This window comes from Aquila chrysaetos, chromosome 24 (genome assembly GCF_900496995.4).
Source record: "Aquila chrysaetos chrysaetos chromosome 24, bAquChr1.4, whole genome shotgun sequence".
In the NCBI taxonomy this organism is placed as follows: domain Eukaryota; kingdom Metazoa; phylum Chordata; class Aves; order Accipitriformes; family Accipitridae; genus Aquila; species Aquila chrysaetos.
Genome location: NC_044027.1, coordinates 16,963,068 through 16,986,268, shown reverse-complemented (window position 1 = coordinate 16,986,268; position 23,201 = coordinate 16,963,068). Strand labels below are relative to the sequence as shown.

The window sequence follows — 23,201 nt, the reverse complement described above, 5'->3', positions numbered from 1 at the left end:
CTCGTCCAGATCCCAGCCACTGAAATCCCTGGGTTGGATTTTTACACTGTTGGGTTGATTGGAGTTTCTCACTGAGAAAAAAAAAAGATTCCAGGCCTGGAAGTTCTCTCTCTGATGGGTTTGGTTTATTATTTTACAGTATCTATTACCTTTAAGCACTTTCACCGCTCCTCTGATGAACTCTTCAGGCTCCACTGAGCAGAGGGGTCGTGGGGAAATCACGCTGCAATCAACTTCAAGAAGACATTCACATCACGTTGGTTTAGGTGGAAACAGTAAACTTGATTTATTGAAAAAATCTATTACATTTATTCCTTTATTACACAGGTTTAAAATATTTAAAAATAGCTCTTATGGGCATTACACTTAAATTTTATGACATGTTTATTGGACTTTGAAGAAATGTACAATATGTCATCTGACACTATATTTTAAAAAGGGCCTTATGTACTAAAATTTTTTTCCATAGGTTTTATTTTTCTTATCAACATTTGTTCAAGTCATATATATTAAGGGAGGAGGGAAATAAAATTACACAAAAAGAATGTCTGCAAATACAAGTAGTAATTTTATTGCAATATACCGTAGCTAAGTGGTCTGGGGAAATCGGAACAGTTTGGAGCTCAGTACAATTACAACACTGTGGAATTCAACAGAGGAATTTTTTTTTCTTAAAGCAAAGAAATAAAAGGAAAAATAAAAGAAAAAAGCTCCCTTGATGAAAATTTGTAACAGAATCACATGACCTAGAGAGACGCACACGTGTGTACATACATCAATATATGGCTTTTCTGCTGCAGAGAGGAATGTGCAACCTTTTCTGACCTTCCCACTGCTCCTGAACAAGGCTCTTGCCAAGGTGACTGAGAAGCTGAATTCTCCTATATATTATTATATACTCCTTTTCACTGCTTCGCTGCCGGAGTCTGCAGGTTTTAGGGTAGCACCTTTTTTTTTTTTATTCCCCAAGTGGGAAAAAAAAATATATACGAGAGAACACAACAGAAGAAGGGAGACGGGTGGACATGGCTCTCCCAGACCAAAAAGCACCGTGCGGCATCGCCGCTCCCTCCAGCATGGCTTCGCCTCCCTTCCTTGGACGCTGCTGCTCTCTGCTTGGGAAGGAGGGGGGAAAAGACATCATATATAGGCTTTTCTTCACAGTAAATGTGATGTCTTTTCCTTTATGGTGAAAGACCCCCCTTGGCTCAAGCATTGCTGTAATAATACTCCAGGCCAAATAATAATAAAAAAACACCCTGCAACATCTATTTTCCAGCCAAGAGATCTAAACAAGGAAAACGGCCAGGGAGAAAACAAACAAACAAACAAACAAACAGAAAAAGAAGATGGTGTCTGCAGGTTGCGAGCCGAAAACGCTGCATGGAAAAAAAAAAAAGCCATCCTGGCAGAGCCACCGTGGGAAGACCAAGAAAATTGCAGACTCCCGGGAGCGCTCGGCGGGCAGGCACCCACACGGCTTCAGCATCACGTCAGGACATCCAACAAATACATAAATTAGCACCACAAACATTCAGCGACTGAGTACAATCTGGTATGGTTACCACCGTACAAAATGCATGAATAGTCTTGGAAAAAAAAAAAAAAGAAAAAAGATGTAAGCATATTTAATACTTCTCCTACATGGACCGTATAAGCTACCACAATACAATTAAGGAAAGGAGCAGGTCTTCTACACAAAAATATGGAGGTGGCATGCATTTATAATCAAAGACTGTAGCAAAAGCCTGCAGTCTGTGTTGAAAGTGGCTAAAAAGCAAAGGCTGGTGGGAGATTGGCCAATGGCAGGGTATCACCAGTGTTGTATTAAAGTTATTCAAATAGATAGCACCACAGAGACATGTAAAAATAAAAAGCACCTTTTTTTTTTTTCCTTTTTTTATACCTCATATTCAGAGAGGACAAATGGATTCCCCCTGCCACTGCAATCTGCCGCTGGGAATGGATTTTTTTTTTTTTAATTATTATTATTTTAAAAGAATGCTGAAGGAAAAAAAGAAGAATTAATTTAAAACATTTATGTTAAGGCAAGCAAGTGTATAAAAAGGCAGAGGCTCAAAGCGGATCCTCCTTTTAGGTCAGGGTATTGTAGAAATCTTGTTAAAAAGCGGCTTTAATTTCCTTATTTTGAAATGAATCATTCCAAAAGGCATCTGTGGCTCGGGAGGCTGCTTTGCCACTCATTGGACCCTCATCCTGCAAAGACTCGTGCCTGGGCGTAACTCCAAGCCCCTCCACATCCAGGCTTGGGGTTGGGAAGAGGCAGGAGCGGTGAGGATGTGAGCCGCCGTCTTCATTCCCAGGTGGATGCTTGGCTGGGATGGTGGTGGGAAGGGTGGTGGTTTTAACACAGACAGGGTCACATGCATGTTTTGAAGCCAGAAACATTTAAACATTTAAAATAATATACAATACAAATATTTACTTACAAACATACAAAAATATAAGCACCTTTAATACATGGGAAAGAGATGCCCAGTGTGAATTTTAGCGATCAAATTCATGGGGTTAAATTTTGTAAAACATAGAATTACGCGATTCGATGGAGATATTAAAAATTCTGGAAGTGGCCATGATGTCTACTTGCTAGAGCCGATCCAAATCTCATGGAAGTCAACGAAATGCCTCCGATGAGCTTCAGCGGGGTTTGGATTGGAGCCAGGACTGCCGGGACTTCAACGTCAAGCTGAACAGAGGAGTTTCAAGTTTTTTCCATTTTTCCTTAAAAACAAACAAACAATAATCTATAGACAAGCGCTTGGTGTCGCTTCATGGCAAGAAGAAGAAGAAGTCTTTGATGGCGGTGGGGTCTGCTGGGTGGCCGTGGAGCAGCAGCGGTGGGAGCAGCGATGGCGGTGGCACGGGGACAGGTCTCCGGGCCACGCGTGCGGCGGTCGGTCATGCGATTCTGCGTCTGTCGCGGGAACGGTCCTCTCGGTCGGCGGTTCGGTACGTGTGGGTGCGGTGGCGCAGAGGAATTCGGGCAAAACGAGGAACAAAACAAAACGGAAAAAAATAACCCATCGCTGTCCAGTTTCAGAACGTGCATGTGACAAGGAATTCTTTTTTTCTTTTTTTTTTTTTTTTTTAATTAATTAAATGGCGCAATGAGGTTACGAGGTTGCTCATTTGGAGACTAGTTTTCAGGTGGCTCTTAGCCCATGAAGCAAGCCGGTCCCACCTCGAATCCAAATTTCTGTGACGCTTCTCCGAAGTCATTGAACATGATGTCGACTATAGGTACTTGCTCTACTTTGGGCGTGTTGATTTCCAGGATAGTCTTCTGATAGCCCTTCCTTGCCTGATGGGGAGAAGAGGGAGAGAGAGGAGCTCTGATGATGCCTCCAACCCAACAAGAGCAAGTCATCACGAATGAGCATTCACCGGTCAGCCGGGAATACGGTGATGATCTTGCCCACGCATCTTCTGAGCCGAATTAGAGGCAACCAGCACCAAACCACTCCACGTGTACCCTGCAGATCTAGCAGACGTGCTCTCAAGTGGGATGCTGAGCACTAAGCAACCCCCTGGGAGATGACTGTCCTGAGCCCAGACTTTGGAGCAGAAGCAGCTGCTGCCATGCAGATCAAAAGACACTAATTTTGCTGTTAGATCTCAGAGCTGGAACAGGAGCCTGGTAAAATTGCTGTGGCATAGTTGTTTTGCCTCCTCGAGGACACGCATGGGTTGCTGAGCAAATGTGAGTGATTTAATTTGAATATATTAGTTTGACTATTATCCGAGCGCTACCGAAAAGATCACATTTAAAGTTTGATGGAATTCACAAGGTGATGTTGTCTTTTTATCGTGCCTGGTGGCCATACAGTTATTTCCAAAATATAAATAATTATTAGAGGAGCAGAAGTGCACCCGAGGGCATACAAAGCTGCACAAACAAGTGAATTTATGGAGCAGTTTTTGGCTCTACCTTACCCTCCGATTTGTGTGTCTCAGAAGAATAGGCTATATCACAGCTACTGATAAAGGGCTGTAAGATCAGGAAAAACACATTCAAATAATGGCCTGAACATTAGCCCTGGAGATCCGCTGGCGTCGGCTGCAGCACCCTTCATCACCACCAGAGCACGGGTCCTACTGGGACCTCTGCAGCAATGCTGTGTCGGGCAGCCCAACCTCATTTTTCACATGGTAGGGCTCAATCTTAAATATCCTGCCTGCGGTTTAAGGAGGATGACCTACCAGGGTACCGGAGATGGTACTGAAGGACAGAAGACGCAGAGCCTCTTTCTGCAAGGCTGCGGTAAGCTCCCTTAGCATATTTTACCTCCTTTTTACAGCCTGCAGGAACGGCTCTAGCAGAGAGGAAGAACTGGGACATACTGGTTTGGAAGCGATGCCCAAAGCTCTGAGCCAGGAGATGACATCTCCGTGTCCCACCATCGCACTGGGGCTCGTTCAGCCTCTCCCGATGCTTCTGCACCGCGGGCGCCTGTTGCTCCCGCTGCTTTAGCTCTTGCCACAGTCATTTATTTGCGACACTGAGACTGGCTGTGCTAACAGCCGCCTGTGAGAAGCAACCAAGCAAATAAACTCGGAGGAGCTACAATCCTCTTTCCATGCAAATACCTCTCGTTAGGGAGAGGAATGCAGGGCACCTGAGCCAAATCACTTAAACCAAAAGGGTTTTCAGCAGGCACATCTGCTTTAAAATGTGCAGCGTGCGATCTTGCAGCATCCCTGAGACTTAAGAAGGGAAAGGGAGGGGAAGGCACTTTTTACCAAGGACACATTGAGTTAGCAGGAGATATGAAGTACTTAAGGATAAACTTCCCCGCGCGGTTTCTGAGTGTTTCCAGAAGCAGGATGGATGCCCTTTCCCTCTCTGCAAGAGTGTTAAAAGAAGTGATTCTAATCTGATTTTTCTCATCGCTCCTACAGTAAAAAACGTGCGTGTGCCAGAACAGAACCACTTTCATCTCAGATTATGTGGCGGGCTCTTTCCATCAAACCTCTCAATCTTTCCATCCCGTGGGCTTCAAGCAGAGGGTGAGAATTATTCGTGCTTTTGCACCAGCAAGCTGGGTTTCAAAATAAATGCAAGCAGCACCTGCTTTGCCAAATTTTTAGTTCCCGAGGGCAGATTTTTTAGAGCTCAGTCCTGAATGAGGCACCCAACAGAAGGAGGCAGAAGCAAAGGGAGGGTGCTGGGTCCCTTTGGAAATTCCAGCTGCTGCTCTTGGCCACAGCGAAGGCGAAGAGCGAGTGGGCTGCGCGGGCGAAGAGGGCTGCAGCGTAGCGCCTGCCTCCGCGCGCCGGGCAAAAAAGTCACAGGGAACAAAGCTAGAGAGAAAGATGCTAAAAGCTGCATTTGAGACGCAAGCGGGGATGCAAGCCTCTGTCTCCTGCATCCCATGGCTGTGACTACTTGTCTCGCTATACAGAGTCAGGCCTCGCTAGGGTTTGTCCTTTCCCAAGGGCACAGGCAGCTCCCCGTGAGGGACAGGGGAGCTTGCAAGGACGGAGAAAACCAAAGCGCTGTGCTAGGGCTCCTCTGGCCGCTCAAGGGATGCCGGGCCAGAGCTGGGCGCTGCAGCCAGCCCTGGGGCGATGCAGCGATGCACCCCCATGCCCAGCACAGCCCAGAGCCCTCCTGGGGCTGCACGCAGCAGCGTGCCGCAAAAAAAGAAACCCCAACCGACCCAATGCCAAACCCTTAATGCTTTGCCTCCAAGATTTCTTGAAAGCACTTAAAAAAAATTATCAAAGCCTGCAAAACTTATATGAAAATGGGTGTCATCGCTTGTCTCTCCCCGTGTGAGTAAACAGATTAAGAGCAAAGGCAAGGGAGGGACATTTAAAAGCAACCGGTGGTTTTAGGCAGATCCCTTCCTTTACGCACAGCCAGCAATAAAGCAAATTAATCTGGTTCCTAGAGGTGCTGCAGCTTTCCCTGACCTTGAGTGGAATCATGTATTCCCAGCACAGGGAAGAGCAAGCTTGATGCCTCCCACGCTGGGGACGATCCTCAAGGCAACTACATCAGCAGGCACAGGAAATTTGGAGGCGATTTGCTCCGAGACAGACAACACTGGACAGCCGGGGCGGGGGGGACAGACACCTCCAGCACTGACCCGTTTTGCAGGGACTGGCCAAGACCAGCTCTGCCCACGTACCGCGCAGCCGTCGAGGGCGGCTCGGATGTAAGGGTTGTTGTCGTAGGACATCTCCTCGTCGTTGGAGCCCAGGAAGCGGATCGCCTTGTCGTAGCTGTCGGTGGTGGCGTCGTGCCAGGCTACGGACTGGTAGCAGTTGTAAGTGATGTTCTGGTGGGCCGAGGCACTCAGGAGCCGGAGGAAAGTCATCTGCACCACTCCGATGGGGTTCCCGTCTGAATCCACGTAGGAGAGCTATGAGAAGCGAAGAAGGGGGAAACACTGGGCAGTGAGGGGCAATGCAACAAGTTTGGGGGGGTCTGAGGACCACCAGTCTCACCCATCTTTATTACCCTGGACGTGGGGCTCGGTCTCACCACCCCCACCGGGGTGCAGACACCGCTCCTGCCACGCTACGGGCACGGGGCTGCTCTGGTCCTCCTGCGGCCAGGGCATGGCTACTGAGGGCAGTTTATTTCTTTTGCTGGTTGTGAGCTAAAAAAATAAGGCTACTGCAGGGTAGGAAGAGAAAGGAAGGGGGATTTCAGCCCTGGTTGGAAAAAAGTGCAGTGCTAAGCAAATTTAGGGACGTATTTCTCAAGTTTAAATCAATACTGAGCACACTTCTCCAGCTTTTAAAGAGGAGAAAAAGCAGATTTCTGTAAGGGTTTGGGGCTTTATTCTTCTGTCCTATTTGAGATGATTTTCTGAGTGCTGTGGGTATTTTGTTCTGCACACACTGGGGTATTTCCCATTCATTTTTCCTGGGCACCAACACATTGGCTTTTAAGCAATCTTTGCACTTCACCTGCAGCAATCCTGTTTCTGTTGATAAGGACTCGGTGCTGCCCTGGTTGGCAAGGCTACGCTCAGCTAAAGGGAAAATGCATTTGCTGCTCTTAGGGCATGTCATGAAACACAGAGCTGCACTGGCACAGGGATTTGCTCCATTCTGCACATCAGGCTCCTTTTCTCCCTTGGAGGAGAACGGTGTCTAGAAATATATTTCTGCAAAACACAATTTATTGAAACCCATTTCCAGCACCTAGGGGACTCAGGACTTTCTGGGACTTTCTCTTTTACCCCACCAAGGAAGCAAACACACAGCGGGACAGCTAGTTTATGTGTATAAACTAACTGTACTTCAAGGTGGCATCCCCAGCCACGGCCAAGCTACTAGAGCTGCTGCTCCTTACTGTCCTCTATGGACAGTGGGTTTCTTTAGAAACGACCAGGAGAAAAATACAGGCACACAAACAGCGTAGTGTTCTTCGAGGTACCACGAAACATCGGTGCAAGCTGCAAACAGTAGAGGAGATTTACAACCAGACAATAAAATCATGAGTAAAAAGATAATAAAAATAAATAAGTATACCAACCGGTTGTCAGGATACCGTTGCACTGTCCTCCTGAGAGTTAAATATGACTGACCATGAGAGAGCCACGCATGCCAGGAGGAGAGCTACCAGAAAACCACCAGGACGTGGAAGGAAAGAGACACAAAATGCCAACTACTTGGCACGCACCCAATGACAGGTGATCTGCACTACTGATCTGCAGGACCCGCTTCTCTTATTTGTTCTTATTTCAAATCAGTGCTTAGTTTGGGAGCCTGACTGCTTGTTACAGGGTCTCGGTTGCTGTTCTGCCTCTGCAGATTACATGAAGACCTGTCCCAGCTTTACAGCTGGAGCCACTGGGAACTGGTTGTGTGCATAAGGCTTGCTCGTGGGAACACAGTTTTGCAAAAATCCATCCTTTTCTGTTTTCTCTGTGATGGTATTTCCCTGTGGCAGATGCCATATGGCTATGAAGGATAACAGGACAGGACGGGTGGCAGGCCTTGTTAGAGCTACTGGGAATTGTGTGTAACACACACAGAAGGAAAGCATGAGTCCAGAAGAAAACATCTGCAACCTTTTTATCCCTCTAAATGCAGTTTGGCTGCATCATGAGAAATGGTAAGAAATCAGCTCCAAGTACTCTGTGTCATTGATTAATGACGGTGCGGAAGCATCAGAACAAGATGGTTTCTTTGTATTTCATATTTACTATGTTCTTCTTACTTTAGATAGCCCCAGAAGAAAGGCAAGCATCTTCACGGCTGCGCACCTCGTGCAAGCACTGAGATTCATACGGAGCCCCCCGACATACATCAGCAGCCTGTGTTCTTGGCAGTGCTGAGCAGCCGGGTGGAAATCTTCCCCTCGGCTTTGGGGATCCTGGTGGGCTCAGCCCCGCCAAGAGACCGTGCTTGGGCTGCGTGGAAGGACACCAGGGACCTTCTCCGTGGAGTAACAGGAGCAATGCTGCACCCAGAGGGGAACTCAAAGTCATTCATCCCACCCATCTACGCAAAGATTTCAACTGATTTTGGGTCCAGGCAAACGTCTCCCCAGTTTACCAATCTCATGGTTCCAAGTACTGACGGGGGTGAAATGAGAGGTACTTTTAAAAAAAAATAAATCCAACTTTACTTTATGGCTTGTGTGTTTAACAGTTTTGTCGTTTGCTTAGGCAGATCTTCTACGTGCTGGTGGCTTTTTTCCAAACAGAAAATGCAGGACAGGTAAAAAAAGCAAGAAAACGGCAAGACAGAAAGATGGAACAAAGGGCTCAAAGTAGCACTGAAATTCCTATTTAAAAAAAATGGGCCCTAAGCTCTAGGTTGGCAATTCAGCCTCTAACATAGCTGATAAACAAACTGGGAAAAAAAAAAGCAAAGCAGAGAAGATGGAGAAATGGAGGTACTCATAATATTAAATGATGAAGTGCTCTGTAATTAAGCTATGAGTAGTTGCCCTCCAAGGAGCTACGAGGCTGAAGCCTTGGCTTTACAGCCTTATTTGATAATGCAGAAAAGCTGCAGAAGCCATATCCTTCTTGTGGGCAGAATCAGAGCAAAACGTGTTTAGTGGCAATGAAATGCGGCTTAGGAAAACAACACGGTGATTTTCTTTGTTGTTTGCCTTTTAAGGTGGAAGTTTGGGGCACTGCAAGAAACCTCTGCCCTGGGGAGAGGATGACTGCACGAGGCAGCTCAGCGCGGTATGTCAGAGCATCTCCTGCTTTCAGGGCCGGGTCGGTTTTATCCGCTGAATATTTCCTTCTTCCCTAATTCTCCTGATTTGACTGAGCTCATTATCTGCATCCTGCTAATCCTACAAGAATTGATATACACGCGGGAGATTTGTGTTGCTTAAGGAGACCTAGCTTACACTAATCTGTTGCTGCTCTGACATCCCTGACCAGGGCTCAGGCTCTGTGGGAGCGATCTATCCACAACGTGAATGTCCTGTTACAGGACAAAATACCAGAGTTTTTCTCTGTTTTACATGTTGCTGTCTTGCTTGCTTGCTGGTATCAAACACTGTTTGACCTTATGACAGTTCTTGTCCCTTGAAAAAAATCCTTAATTGTGACTAAGTCAAATTCCTGTCCACCAGGCTTGGCAAACGCACGTGCCTTGAAATCTTCCTTTAAACCAATGAATTCATGTCTCCCAAGCTCCAGGGGTGGCACAGGAGGCCCTGACGTGGCTCATCTCCAGTGTAGGAGACGAAATCCATCCTTTGTGGAAAACCTGCCCCAGACCAGAGATGTGCAGGTTCACCACCTCAGCCTGGGTACCAGCGAGCCCGGGCTGAAGCATCACATTAGAGGTCTCTCAGCTCTTGGGATAAAGCTACACTTCTGGGGGCCAGCAGCATGGGGACACCCAGTTTGCCCTTGCCATAATGGGAGCTGCTTAGGAGACAGCAAGAGCCCTCCTTGCAGGACGCAGCCTTCTTGCAGCGTTCTGCGGAGACAGACCTGCAACAGCTCCAGCTCTGCAGGGTCCCCCAGCACATCCGCGCGTCCCCTTCTAACGCAGGGCAAAGCTCATTAGCTGCTCCTAGGTTTCCAGTCAAGCAGACTGGAAAAAAGCGTCCCCATAGGGTTTTGTTTCTTTTTCAGTATTCCACCTTAAATGTTTTTACTGCGACTTGTGATGGCTATTAGTCCAGCATGCAGAATGCAACAGATCTGGCCATACCAAAGCAGATGACGCGCTCTGATTCAGACTAGAGGGCCAAGGTTAGCCACTTACCAAAGACCCCCGCTTGTATTGACTATACCATGTGGAAGGCTGTTCTTTGGGCCAACGAGCCATTTTACTCTGTAAAATATGACACGGGTTAAAGAAAACAGAAAGCACCAAGATGCATCTTACCAGTTTACCGCGCTTGAATTCACTGAACCAGGAGCCTGGGTTTTCCTTTGGCCAAGAAGTAATTCTAGCCTAGTTTGTGGACGGCAAGGAGGAAAGAGAGAAAGAAGAAGAAAAAAAAAAGAAATAAAAAAAGTTACATTCAGTTCCATAAGCAGAGTCTGCATGTCTTATTGAAACTGCCCAACTTCCTTTAAAATGTTTTCTTAATCTTTATACACCAGTAATAAGACCAGTTGGCAGAGCCTTAAGGTGCCAGCAGCCTCTCAAGCAGAACAGGACGGCACGGTGCTATCCTGGGTGCCCAGCGCTGCCTTGGCACCAGCCTCCTTTGCTAAGGGCTAATGATTTCTGCCTCCTAGAGACTTTGGATGCAAAACCAGCAGTGCAGTCTATTGGCAGGGGAGATAAAAGGAAAGATAGAGAGGAGAAAAGGAAATATCAATGGTAAAAAGTGCATTGATCTTCATGGGAGGGCTGAGGTGGAAAAAACAATGCTGATAACAGAGAAGGCTGCTGTCAGTCTAACGCCAAATCCAGATGCTGTGGGGCTGGGAAAAGCAACAAATGTGATTAAGGAAAAGTCTCTGCCTGCCTCCTGCGTTTGTGCAGCAATAAGGTATGGCACAGGCAGCGCATCCTCCGCAGTCGGTGCTGGACCATCACACACGACGGAGCTCCAACTACCTGGAGCGATGCAGGGGGTGACCTTGACAAGAAATGAGCTGTCGGAGCATCCTTTATGGCAGCCCCGTCTGAGCAGCTGAATCATTCTTTCTGAGTCAGAGCCCAAGAAAGAAGCGTGGCTGCCGTCTGCTCCCTTACCCTCCCACAAGCTCCCTCACTTCTGCCGTAAATCTCCCCAAAAACAACAGCCAAGCTCTAAGCAGGTGTCTTGGGATTGTCCTTTCCTTTCCAGTACGTGAACCATAAAGCAAGTCAGTGTGTTTCTGCTGGGTTAAGGATGGACTGAAAGGGGATATGGCTTAAACTCTGCTGTGGCTTATAATAAAACCACTCAGCCAATACTTAATGCTGGTGTGGTAGCTGTTTTCATTCCTCTACGTGGAAAAAGAGCAGGCTGAAGCGTTTTCTTATTTATGACAGTATTGCAAAGGTGCAGCACAATTTGCATTTGAGGAGCATCGCAGCGGTCAGAAAAGCAGCTCCACAGTGGATGAGATGAGGCCAAAGAGCCACTCGCAGAATCAATGTGGCAGGAGTCTGAGCAACTGTAAGAACATGGGCAGACTCTGCTTTTTTAAGCTGTCAACAGTTTGAGGAGAGCCATGGCAAGTTAATGCAAAGGAGAAGAAATCCATCTCCTATTTAAACAGCCCTAACAAAAACTCAAGGAAGATTTATGTTGCATGTTATTTGTCCTGTGCTGGCACATATTTCTGGTGGAAGAAATTCAGCAAGGCTTTCACTGGAGTGAACAGCTTTTTCTGCATCTTAACCCAGCTGGAGCACAACTGTGACACTGAGAGAACTCCCCCAGGCCACTTTGCAAGAGTTTCTGCTTGGCCAGTGCAAGAGCTGGTCCCCAGGCATTGGGGAGAGCAGCTCTGGAAAACAGAGTGCATGGGTACAGGACAAAAATTATGAGTATGGTTGAGCTAGGCACATCATTACACAACTGACTTAATCAACCTTGTGCATCCATGCCAGGAAGAGCGCTGAGGCTAGTTGCAATCATTTAGGATCATTCACCCACAAAAAAACACCAGGAAAAAATGACAGGAGATAAACATTCATCTCATCTGCCTGAAGACACACTAAGGGTAGAGGAATCAGTGGTGCTTATGCATGGAGACGGCAGAGCAGCAGCCCGGCTGCAGGAAGGAAGACAAGGAATGAGTTAAATGAAGCTCACGGGGAGCTGCAGTTCCTGCGCCAACACGCACCTCTGCCTTTGTAAAGCAAAGTAAAAAAAAAAATTATTTTATTATGCTTGGGAAATCATCAAAGACTTGTCCCAAATCACAGTTTAAATCTGACTTACTCAAAGAAATTCTCTTTGTAAACATATTCTTTTGTATTCCTTATTATTTTAGAAGCCAAACTTGTGTAACAAAGAAAGGTTCTGTATCTTTAATCCTTGCTTCCTATTGTTCAATTGTCCTGAAATTGACTGCCTATGAATATTCATATTAGGAAACAATCTCTTATCACCATGATATGGGAGGAGGGGGAAGTTGTGTGGACTTACTCCTTCAGATTTCTTATCAGGGAAGATGCAAGTCTCTCCACCAGCTGTGAAATTACAGTAAACTTTGAAAGAGTCCCTGGAACATCCTTGGTTAGGATCAACCCAATATTCACCTGGATGCACGAGAGGGAAGAGAAGGGAAGAAAGAATCAGCACGGTGAAGGAAGGACAATGGGCACTTCAGCAACCATCTTGCCCGGGATGTTTCGTCTGTCATAGGCTACTATTTATATGTATTTTTTGGAAAACTGGTTATGTTCTGATTCCACATAATACTGTGGCACCTTATAGGAATAGCTACTTTTCATCATATATCCCCGTTCCTAGAATAGAATAGAATATTTCAGTTGGAAGGGACCTACAACAATCATCTAGGCCAACTCTTCTCTACGTATTCCTTCTCTGTCAGTCACATTCCTCATGGGGCACCAGGGCCAGGGACTCCCCAAATTACTTCTCTTCCTGCACTCGCTTGTATTCACTGCGTGGAGCTGGGAAACCCACAGTATTTTCCCCGCACCCCCTGTCCCGGGACACACCGTCTGGGAAATCGGGGTGACAGAGCTGCAGATCCTTGCAGGTACGCGCTGGGTTGTGTTGAGTGCCCAACGGATGCTTCATTTGCTCAATTTCCAGTTTCAAGGAATTCAGCGAGCCGAAAATTTCCTCCATGCCATCTGCATAGTCCATGTAGTTGTCGGCATTTCCATCGTCCACCAGCTGGCTGGCATCAATATTTCGCCTGGTCCTCTTGGAAGACTGGATGGGCAGTGGCTGGATGACTTCTCCAGGAGGACCCTGATTTGTGGGGAAAGAAGATACCACTTCTCACTGCATTGGCAGTGGGGAAGAGAGGGAAGACATGGCCAAAGCAGCCACCAGCGCTGAGAAACAGCATCACAAGATACACACCAGACATGTAAAACACTCATGATGGTACCGATAAAACCCCTGGCTACTAGGCTTGAACACTGGGTCCATCTTCTCTTGTCATCTTCCCATTAGTAACTTCTCCCTTCACACCCTGCTTTCTTCCCCAGCATCTCTAAGAGATGCCAATCCTTTGCTAGGACTCCTGAGATGCGGAATCTTCCACTTCCTAACTTTACAACACCCATTAAATCTGAACCTCATTTCACGCTTCATGTAATGGGTTCTACTTACAGGAGGCCCTGGGGGCCCAGGAAGACCTGATTCACCCTTTGGACCTGTTGGACCCTGGGTGGAAAAACAAGGGAAAAACATGAGTCACTCAAGAAAAAGCACTCGTCGCATATCACATCCCAAACATGATTTCTTTTAATAGTCTCTTGTGGCAAAAAACTTTCTCCCTGTCCCTTCAGGCACACAAGAGGAGTCTCCCTGCACCCTCCCAAGAAAATATTTATTTTGGTTATTTTCGATGCTTAGGTAAAAGAAAAGATCAGCCAAACACCTGAGGTTAAACAGTCAAATTTTGCTTAGGCTTCCTATGGAAGAGGAAGGATCCTTCCAACGGATGAAAACGTTAACTCTCTAAATCAATTCAACAGTTATATAAATCAACTAAGATCTTAAAATTAATAAAACATTGAATTCTGCTTGGGAAAAAGACATTAGGAAGTTGCCCAAGAAGAATTTTTAGCTGCCTGCATAGGAGATCTGTAACATGAAGCTCGCTTCAGTGTCGCATTTCTCACAGAGTTCTTCGCTTTTCAGCTTGCCACCTCCCGCTTCACAGTCTATTTTTAATACCCTCCACTTTACAGCAGTAGCTTTTCTCCTAAGGACTATGCACTGGATTCCTCCTTATGATCTTTGCTGCACTGATGTTCAATGAAGTACAGTGTGTGCAATAGAAACCTTTCCCAATTATAATTTCTGGGCTTAGACAGCCTGAAAAGGCTGCATTTGCTACAGTCATCTTTGGCTAATTGCCTTAATGCCACTGATGTGGAGGAGTCGCAGCAGGTTATGCACTTAATAAGAGCTCCTCAGCCTCTTTGTTTAACAATGTCTATACTCACTGACGATCCTTTAGCACCTTTGGGACCAGGTGGACCCTGTATAGAGAAAAATACAGAAAGGAGTCAGTACGTTTCCTAGCAGAGAAGTCGTCAGTCTCTCCTTAGAGAGAGACAGAGTAGTGTTATACAAGGTGGTCTTTTTAATTCGCTTCCTTTCTGTTTCACATCCACTTGAGTTCGGCGTTGCTTTCGTTTGCCAACGTACAAAAAGCGTTTGTGTCAGACCAATCTGTGCCAGCGCTCCACACTCCTGCCCGGATGGGAACTGGAAAAGCTGCTGTGTGATTACTGTAACCTGGAGCTGTTCCTGGCTCCGTGCTAAGGACACCCAGCAAGAGCATATACTGGTCGCCCAAGGGTGCAGGCTGCAGTCTTTGGGCACCCAGTGAAAAAAAATGCAAATAGCAAAAAGTGCAAGAAATCACCGTGTGATTGTAGATAATCCAAAGGAAAGGGGGAGAGAAACAGGGTGGGCTAATTTCCCTGCCTCAGTCACGCCGCGTCCCCTGTGCCCATCTCTCACCTCGTGCGTCACCCCCCAGTACTCCTGTAACTCAATTCAAGTGTTTATAATGGGCTCAGCTGGGCAACCCCCCTTCCCATCAGCATCCTCATACAAGGTCAGGCCAGAAGGACTGAGCTGGGTATCTGGGAGCACAAAGGTGACCCCAGAGGGGCTGTGTAGCTCCCGAGAAATTAAAAGATAATTACTTGTCACATACCGGTAATCCTGGTGGCCCTGGAGGTCCAATTGGTCCAGAAGGACCTGTGATACCCTGAAAAATAAAAGCAGAACAACATTGACGTGCATGCAGCGATGCTGGTCTATATCTACACAACTAACATCTGCGCACAGTTGACCACTGTGAGTTGACCACAGTTGCTCACAGCTTTTGGAGGACTCCATTCAAATCTGGAGGTTTAACTGGTTTTTAAGTGTGTGCGTGATCCAGACAAGAGCATGACCGGGGAACTTCATATCTCATTTAGGCACAGTTTTAAAAATCAGTCCTCTAGATGCATATTTAATGTTACCATCCTTCCAAGTCTATTCAACTCTTTTCATATGACCCTTGAGAATCTGCTTTCCACTAAAATGGATCATTTTGGAACATCTCTACATTTCACATGTAGAATAAACTACATTAATATAGAAAATATTCCTCAAAAATTAGCAAGAGTCTCCTGCCGAGGTTGACCATCTCTGCTATGCCGTACCTGCTCAAAGGCAGCAAAGCCCATAGCAAAAAACCACATTTAATTAAGGTCTTACAGAATATTTACCTGCTCTCCTTTGGGTCCTGCTGAACCCTGGGGGCCTGGGAGACCTCTGTCACCCTTTTCTCCCTGCTCTCCTGGCGGTCCAATAAGACCAATTAAACCTGGATGACCCTAGGGGTAAAACAGCAGATGTTAATTGTGATCTCTCAATGGAGGTAACTGAATGCCAAAGCTACCCAGCACAGACATTTCTAGATATAACCCCAAATATCTAAGCAAGGTGATAGGAGTTTGTAGCTATCCCTGACACCTGGAAATGGCAGAGCAGAGCAAAGCACTAGCTTTTTGCAACAGAAAATGCTACAAATATAGAAAAAGAAAAGCTGCACCAGAGCGCCTGCTCATTTTGTGTGCTAAAACATATTACATAAATTTCTACAAGGCTGAGAATCGTGCCCTAAAGCAAGCCAGGTGTCTGCACCTCCCTATGCCCTCTGCTAAAGCGCCTGTGTTCAGGCAGCCGCGACAACTAGCGCTGCCGCGGACTGCAAGGGCTGACGTAGGGGAACGCAGCGATTCGGCTGCTCCGCGTCGTCTTGTCGTCATCAGAGCTGGTGACGCGGGGAGGGGAAGCCCCGTCTTGGGTCCAGACAGGCAGTGGCACACACTGATCCACAGCACAACCCGGTTCATCCTTTGGGGCACCGTCACAACTCTCCATCTCTGCTCTAAAGACATGTCCAAGGCTTCCAGAGCATGAGAGAGCGCACGTGGGGCTGGCGGCACTTTCAGCCTTGTCCTGCCAGCCGCAGGAGCCCTCTACAATGACATTTTTTCCCCCACACCCAGACGTCGGCATCAGGTCATGCAGCGAGATCGTGCGTGCCATTCTCACCTTCTCCCCTTTAGGACCAGAGTCTCCTTTAAGACCAGGCAAACCCGGTGGGCCCTTTGGGAGACAGGGGGGAAAACAAAAGAGAGAATGAATTAATGTAAAATGCATTCACCCATTTAAAAAACTCAGGGAATTTGATGGTCTGGACATACCATTGGGCCTGGAGGACCATCTGGGCCAGGGGATCCCGGGAGACCTTGTTCACCCTGTAAAACAGTGCAATTCCCTCAAAACAGTCATTCACAACAGCAGTGCTCCCAGCTGGGATTATTCTGATTGTTCACCCATCCTCACCTGATCCCTATGCCAGGGAACATTTGCCCTGACTTCTCACAGATGGTAAAGGCCATAAAACATAAAGGATTTATGTTCCTTTCATGCTCAAATCTCTACTGGAAAAGGGACTTTGGAGGTCATGGAAACTCTCGCCCACGGAGAGTGGGTAAGCAGACCCAAGACTCAAATAAAACATGCTGGGAGATGATATTCACTGTTATATTATTTCCACTAAATATGTTTTATCTGCTGTCAGGCATTTAAGCATAGACAGAACATTACGCTGGGAGAAAGGCATCTTCCAAGGCTGATGGGTTATGGGAAAGCAGCAGGAACGACCCTGCCCAAAAGCTTTCTCAGACTTTGCTCAGTTTGGGAATACTCACGACTGGACCAGGAATCCCTCGAAGGCCATCAGGGCCGGGCTTCCCTGGAGCACCTTGGGGACCGATTGGGCCAGTCTTCCCAGGAGGTCCTTCCAAACCAGCTTCACCCTAGATGCAAGAGGCAGCATGGTTTAATTTGCATTGGGGCACCAAACGATCTTCTCAAATACGCTGTGGCCGCTGCCAGGATGTCACAGAGTGAATGCAGGTCCATGCAAAGCACGTAAAACTTTCTGTTCGTTGATTTTCCTACAGCTCCCTACTCCTTATGGACTGAGGACAAGCCTCCAAACTCCTTCACTTTTCAGCCTTGCCTATTTCTGCTGATTTCCAGCAGGAACCGCCCTTTGCCTGTGAGCTCGCTGGAGCAGAAAGCTTTTCCTGGGTTCGGCCTTGGGAGATGAGCTAGCAGAGGACATCCTCCAGCATCAGTCTTCCTGTGGCTGCCGCAACAGCTGGATCTATAATTTGCAATCCCACTCTACATTTCCCCACCACCCCTACCAAAACAATCACGGTCCAATAATGCTGTGTTCGCCCTGGGAAAGGACGTAGGGCTGTGCACGCCGTATTATTTACAACACGTTAAATTGCCAAATACGGCACTTTGTAATTTCAAAACAAGAAAAACATTCCCATGACCTTACCAAGCCCTAATTATCTCCACAGAGTTTGTTAAAAGATGAAACATAAGCTTAAATTTGAGGCCAATGGCCCCAAATTCAGCAAAATCAAATCACTGTCTTTAAAACACCAGCGTCATCAGAGGGTGATCCTTTTGGCATACAAAGGACACAGTAGAAGTGAAATCCCATTCAGCTCTTACCTTGGCTCCTTTCTCTCCTTGCCTTCCTTCAGGACCGGCTGGACCAGGAGGGCCCTAGAGAAAGCACAAAATAGATGCAAAACACAATTAGATAACACTGATCTGAAATGGTCTATTGGAATTAGCAAAATGATGCTACAGCCCCAGGGAAGAAGACAAAATGGAGACAAATATCTCTGAAAAGCTTTTTAAATTAGCTTCTTGCTAAATGAATTCCTGGGCTCTGCCAGCAAGGCAGGAAGAGCAGGAGCACCTCACACTTGTATTTTCTTTTGGGTGTTAAAATCTCAAAAAAATCCATGGTTGACAACTTCCCGTCAATTTCCAATGGCTGTGGATGGCGCATCAAATTTTTAAAAAATTATTATTTATTTATTTTACACACTACTGCCTTGCATTTACTGCAGATATAGTAATAACATTAGTTTCAAAAACTCAATACAAATACATTTGGAAAAATACTCCTGAACAATCAGCTTACCCTTTTTCCTGGGGGTCCGGAGGGGCCTGGCTCTCCCGTGGGACCAGGGGAACCCTAGATGGAGAGGGGAGGAGAACAAGCCATAACTGCACCACGAGATGTGGGAAGGAGGAGCAAACGTGTAAAACTCGAGTTGAGATCCAGAGTTTGTGCTAAGTCGAGGTGTGGGCGGCCAGTACAACTCCCGACACCTCCTCGGGGGTGCAGGTGGTATCTTCTTTTATCCCTTCCCACCATGAAATACCATAAGGCATGGCAAAGTTAAAATGAAAGACTCAGACTTTGTTTTTCTGTAAGTTAATTTTTGCTTTCAGCACGTATTGCTGAGCAAGCTGAATGGATGGCAGCAACCAGGCTGACACAGACACGAGGGACAGGCATCAGGGGACCAGTGCAGCAGAAGCTGGTGGCAATTAGATGCTCTATGTCCTTCTGCGTTAGAAATCCTTGGACCTGCACACAGAAACCGTGGGGACTGATGGGGAACAGATCTCGTCTATCCGGTTACTCACAGTCTGTCCAGGTTCGCCATCATCACCTTTGTCACCAGGGGGGCCATCTTGACCCTAAAAAGGAAGAAGAAAGAAACAAACAGGCGTATTTAGGGTATGAATAGAGTTGAGCAGAGTGTTAGCAGCAGCAGATGTGGTTCAGCTGGTCTTCATGTCACCAGGCGCCATCCCTTCCCATCTCCCGTTGAGAACACTGGCAACAGCAAACGTCCTGTGTCAAACACTGTGGGCAGCAGCATTCGTAGAGCTACCGCCACAAAGGTCGTAGGATGGTCAGACAGACTTATGGTGGGACTTCGTACTCTTTCCCAAGCAAAGGAAGAGTAAATGCCAGAGGAGCTGCTGGTGAATGAATGGCACACAGTCGTACTTCACTAAACCGAGAGGAGGAACCTTACTGCCCTTCTGTGAGACACTTACAGCTGGGCCAGGTTCTCCAGGAGGACCAGGGTCACCAGGGAAACCAACGGGACCCTGCAAAAAGAGAAGAAGGATATCCCCAAGTCAGAGATATTGCATCTGGAGAATTGCAGAGGACTAGCGCCTGCTACCCCAGCGACAACACAGGGAGTCACCCTACCGAGCAAAACCCCAATTCCCTACCCTCAAACACAATCCCAGATCACATCCCATCTTTGCATCTTCAAGTAATTTCACCCTGTCACAGCCACCAGTTCAGCTCTGCAGCCAGACTATGCAAAGTTCCAGAGGCAACGCTGGGAGTTTCATCTAACTTTTCGTAAATACGTTGGACAAGTAACAGCAAAATCATCGCAGCTTTGGGAACGTGCAGATTAGAGGATTTTGCTTTTGCTTACTACATGATGTGTAACATTTTTCACGTGAAGATCCTCTCAAAGCATTTAATGACTAAAACACTTCGCCATTCTTCTCCATACAATGTCTATTGTGTACTTCAAATGATTCTGAGACCAGCGTGCAGACAATAGGCTTCAACCAATAATGTGATATCCCAAAAACCCATCTGTTAAGAGAGATGACTAACTCCCCTGCCTCCTCTGCTGTTTCATGCCATCTTTGCTTATCGCATAATAAATTTCTTCAGCCAGAAAGCATCAAAGAAGCTGGCAAGATAAATACTGTACCATTGTCATCTGGTATAAATCAGTATAGCTCTACTGGCTTCAATAGAGCTACAGCAATTAGCATCAGCAGGGATCTGACCCTAGAGTCACAACTCCCAAATTCAAATAAATCCCCTCTATGCTATTTTGGAAGCTTTGCTCTGGTGCAGAGGACCTTGGCAATACGTAAGCTCAAGCGCAAAGTAAACCTGCAGCAGGCCCTCTCCATGGGGGTGAGTTTTCTGATAACCTGCAAAAAGGACTAATAATTCAAGTATTGCTGGAAGTTATGGTACAGCTGGGTCTTTTCCTCACTGGCACCCTAAAAAAGGGGACTAATACCACGTAATATGAGAGGAGCAATTCTCTGGCTGGTAAACTATTTCAAATTTCCACAAAAATCTCTGGAAAACATTTCTTCATGCAGAAATCTCTGCTGGGCAAGACAAGGAAGCACTGCCTGGACAGGAGGAGGTACTTACAGGGCTGCCTTTGGGACCGTCATCACCTGGTGGACCTTTGGGGCCGGGTGGACCAGCAGCACCAGAGGGACCTGCTTCACCCTTTTCACCTCTTTCACCTTTAGGACCCTGTAACGGAAAAAGGGTGTTTATTATCCAGGAAAACAACTTACTGATCTCTAATTATCCTCTAATCAATTCTGAGAAAGAAGCTCTGTTTGTATCTCAAAACACGAGGACATGATTTAGCAGTCCCTTCCCACAAAGATTAAATGGTGTTCGTGTTGTTCAGTCGTGGGTAGCCCATATTCGGTGACTAAACGTTATACTATAAATACCCAGGAACATGGCGACGCGTCACCCGATACCCAAACCAAGGAAATGGCTGGTTCAGTCCCTGCAGCCCCATCCACATCCACGCCTGTCTGACACCTCTTCAACCAGTTCCTCATGGCAGACCACTGAAGAAAAGCTCTTCTCCATCAGAGCAAGAGCCACCCCGTAACGAACTTACCGGGAGGCCAACCTCGCCGGGAAGACCAGGCTCACCAGATTCACCAGGTTCACCCTGCAGAGGGGAAAAGAGGGTGATCACACTTCTATTTCTGCAGGGTGGTGAGTTTTCTGCTGACGTAGCGAAGCCCCTGCGTGAGTGTCGTAGCGAACTCCTGCGGGCTTCAGTCAGGTTTGTCTGGATGCTTTACCTTCTCTCCTACTGCACCAGGATTTCCTATTCCCCCGGGAGGACCCTGTGGACCATCTGCTCCTGGTGGTCCAGATGGACCTCTGGGTCCAGGTGGGCCTGGCGGGCCCTGAAAGGGAAGACAAATTTAAGACATGTTTCTTGGAGCAATATCTGTCAGTGATGAAAAAAGAAGTTTGAAAGCATCTTACCATTTGCCCAACGTCACCCGTTTCTCCCTTCTCACCAGGCGGCCCAGGCAAGCCCTGTGGAGGTGGAGGGGATGAGTTTTAGCTGTGAACATCTCAGGTGGAACCCCAGCTCTCATTACCCTAAGCCCTCCCTCAATGCTGCAAATTACCTGCAAGCCCACGGGGCCGGGGGGACCAGGGAAACCTCGAGGTCCTTCATCACCTTTCTGACCAAAGAGGCCTTGCTGTCCTCTAGGACCTGGCTCTCCATCGGCACCCTACGAGGAAAGAGTCTAACACAGCTTAGCAAAGACACAACGTAGATGCGAAGCCCCATCTCCACCACCTCCTGCCGCAGCCAGCGGCAATGCCCTACTCGTGCATTGGGCATCGGCAGTGCCAGGCAGAAACTGCCAATCTTTGTAGCGCTTCCCGGGACAGTTTACGGCAAGAAAGAGGATTTCTGCCAAGAGAGGACAATACTCACAGCTGGGCCAGGTTGACCGATTGGACCCTGCGGGCCGGTAGGACCTGGTGGACCCTGTCACGAAACAGAAGTGCAATGTCACCATTAGGAACACAGAGTAAAAAAACTCACCTGGAAAAGGTGATGCCCTTCAACACAGCCTCCATTAAACAAGCATTAATTCCCAAAACAGAGAGGAAGGACAAGGTCAAGTCTCCCCCGACACGCCAACATCCCTCAGCCCTGGTGCCAGTGGCACAGCAGACATGTCTAAACCAGTTTTTGCTCCAGCGAAGCAATATCACACCACTCATCTCTCTCTAGAGACTTATGTGTAATTTATTTTCCGTTCCTCAGGCTCTGAGCAGCACATAAAGGGTGCATCAGTGTGATATAAGCAACTAGAAGAACTACAGCCGGACACCCAAGTTCAATGGCAAGGGCTGCTAATGTTTCACAGATATTTACACAGTACACGGGTGACACGGAAACATCTCAGTGTGTTCCTGGGAGCGGGAGCCTCACACTTCAGGCACTCACTCTTTTTTTACATCATGTGGGTATTTGATGAAGCAAAGGAGAAGATGAAGCAGTGACAGAAAGAAATTAAAATGATATTGTTTTCTCTTTCCAGCAAGTCACACAACAAAACCACACTCCTCCAGGGAAGCAGCTACAACGACATCCACCCCACTCACCTGCTCCCCTTTGTCGCCCTTGCTGCCCTTCTGGCCAGGCTCCCCGATCTCGCCCTGCCAGGTACAAAGGGGCACAGTTAGTTCACTTGGTGACCACTTTCATATCTCAACATTCAAGCAATAGTCTTGTGTGTCTGCACCCTCATCCCAAAGATGCCAATTCCCACAGAAATACCCCAGCATGTTCTAAAAAAGGCCAGAGATTTGGCCACTCCAGGTGTAACCAAACCCTTTTACATCCTAAAACTTTCCTTAGCTGCCATGCGATGCAAGAAGCATCATTTTGCAGACCTTGTTAGCACCGATGAGTGATTCGTCCCAGCTAATGTTTTCTAAGAATCCTCCAGTCCAGAGGGGCTTAATGAGAGAGTGGGGAAAGGTAATTAATGTGGAAAGGGCAGGCACCCCCAGGCAGGCCACCTGCTACAGGCTTCGGGGGAGGCTAACTGGATTTCGGCA

General features: G+C 47.2%; 1 protein-coding gene across 2 annotated transcripts in view; it reads right to left on the bottom strand.

Annotated features, from left to right (window-relative positions):
- Positions 1 to 265: 265 nt before the first annotated feature.
- Positions 266 to 23,201, bottom strand: part of COL5A1 (collagen type V alpha 1 chain) — a 159,901-nt gene continuing 136,965 nt past the window's right edge. The window contains exons 44-66 of one of the 2 annotated variants that reach the window (XM_030000053.2): positions 22,743 to 22,796; positions 22,066 to 22,119; positions 21,749 to 21,856; positions 21,600 to 21,653; positions 21,410 to 21,517; positions 21,220 to 21,273; positions 20,727 to 20,834; positions 19,580 to 19,633; positions 19,160 to 19,213; positions 18,648 to 18,701; positions 18,167 to 18,220; positions 17,341 to 17,448; positions 16,831 to 16,884; positions 16,679 to 16,732; positions 15,847 to 15,954; positions 15,285 to 15,338; positions 14,563 to 14,598; positions 13,721 to 13,774; positions 13,096 to 13,354; positions 12,557 to 12,669; positions 10,348 to 10,416; positions 6,156 to 6,389; positions 266 to 3,322 (exon numbers count right to left, since the gene is read on the bottom strand). In XM_030000053.2, coding sequence (XP_029855913.1) covers positions 3,176 to 3,322; positions 6,156 to 6,389; positions 10,348 to 10,416; positions 12,557 to 12,669; positions 13,096 to 13,354; positions 13,721 to 13,774; positions 14,563 to 14,598; positions 15,285 to 15,338; positions 15,847 to 15,954; positions 16,679 to 16,732; positions 16,831 to 16,884; positions 17,341 to 17,448; positions 18,167 to 18,220; positions 18,648 to 18,701; positions 19,160 to 19,213; positions 19,580 to 19,633; positions 20,727 to 20,834; positions 21,220 to 21,273; positions 21,410 to 21,517; positions 21,600 to 21,653; positions 21,749 to 21,856; positions 22,066 to 22,119; positions 22,743 to 22,796 — 2,046 coding nt within the window. In that variant the 3' untranslated portion in view covers positions 266 to 3,175. Of the gene's footprint in view, positions 3,323 to 6,155; positions 6,390 to 10,224; positions 10,294 to 10,347; positions 10,417 to 12,556; positions 12,670 to 13,095; positions 13,355 to 13,720; positions 13,775 to 14,562; positions 14,599 to 15,284; positions 15,339 to 15,846; positions 15,955 to 16,678; positions 16,733 to 16,830; positions 16,885 to 17,340; positions 17,449 to 18,166; positions 18,221 to 18,647; positions 18,702 to 19,159; positions 19,214 to 19,579; positions 19,634 to 20,726; positions 20,835 to 21,219; positions 21,274 to 21,409; positions 21,518 to 21,599; positions 21,654 to 21,748; positions 21,857 to 22,065; positions 22,120 to 22,742; positions 22,797 to 23,201 lie in introns of both variants that reach the window. The other variant, XM_030000054.2, reaches the window with a different exon arrangement.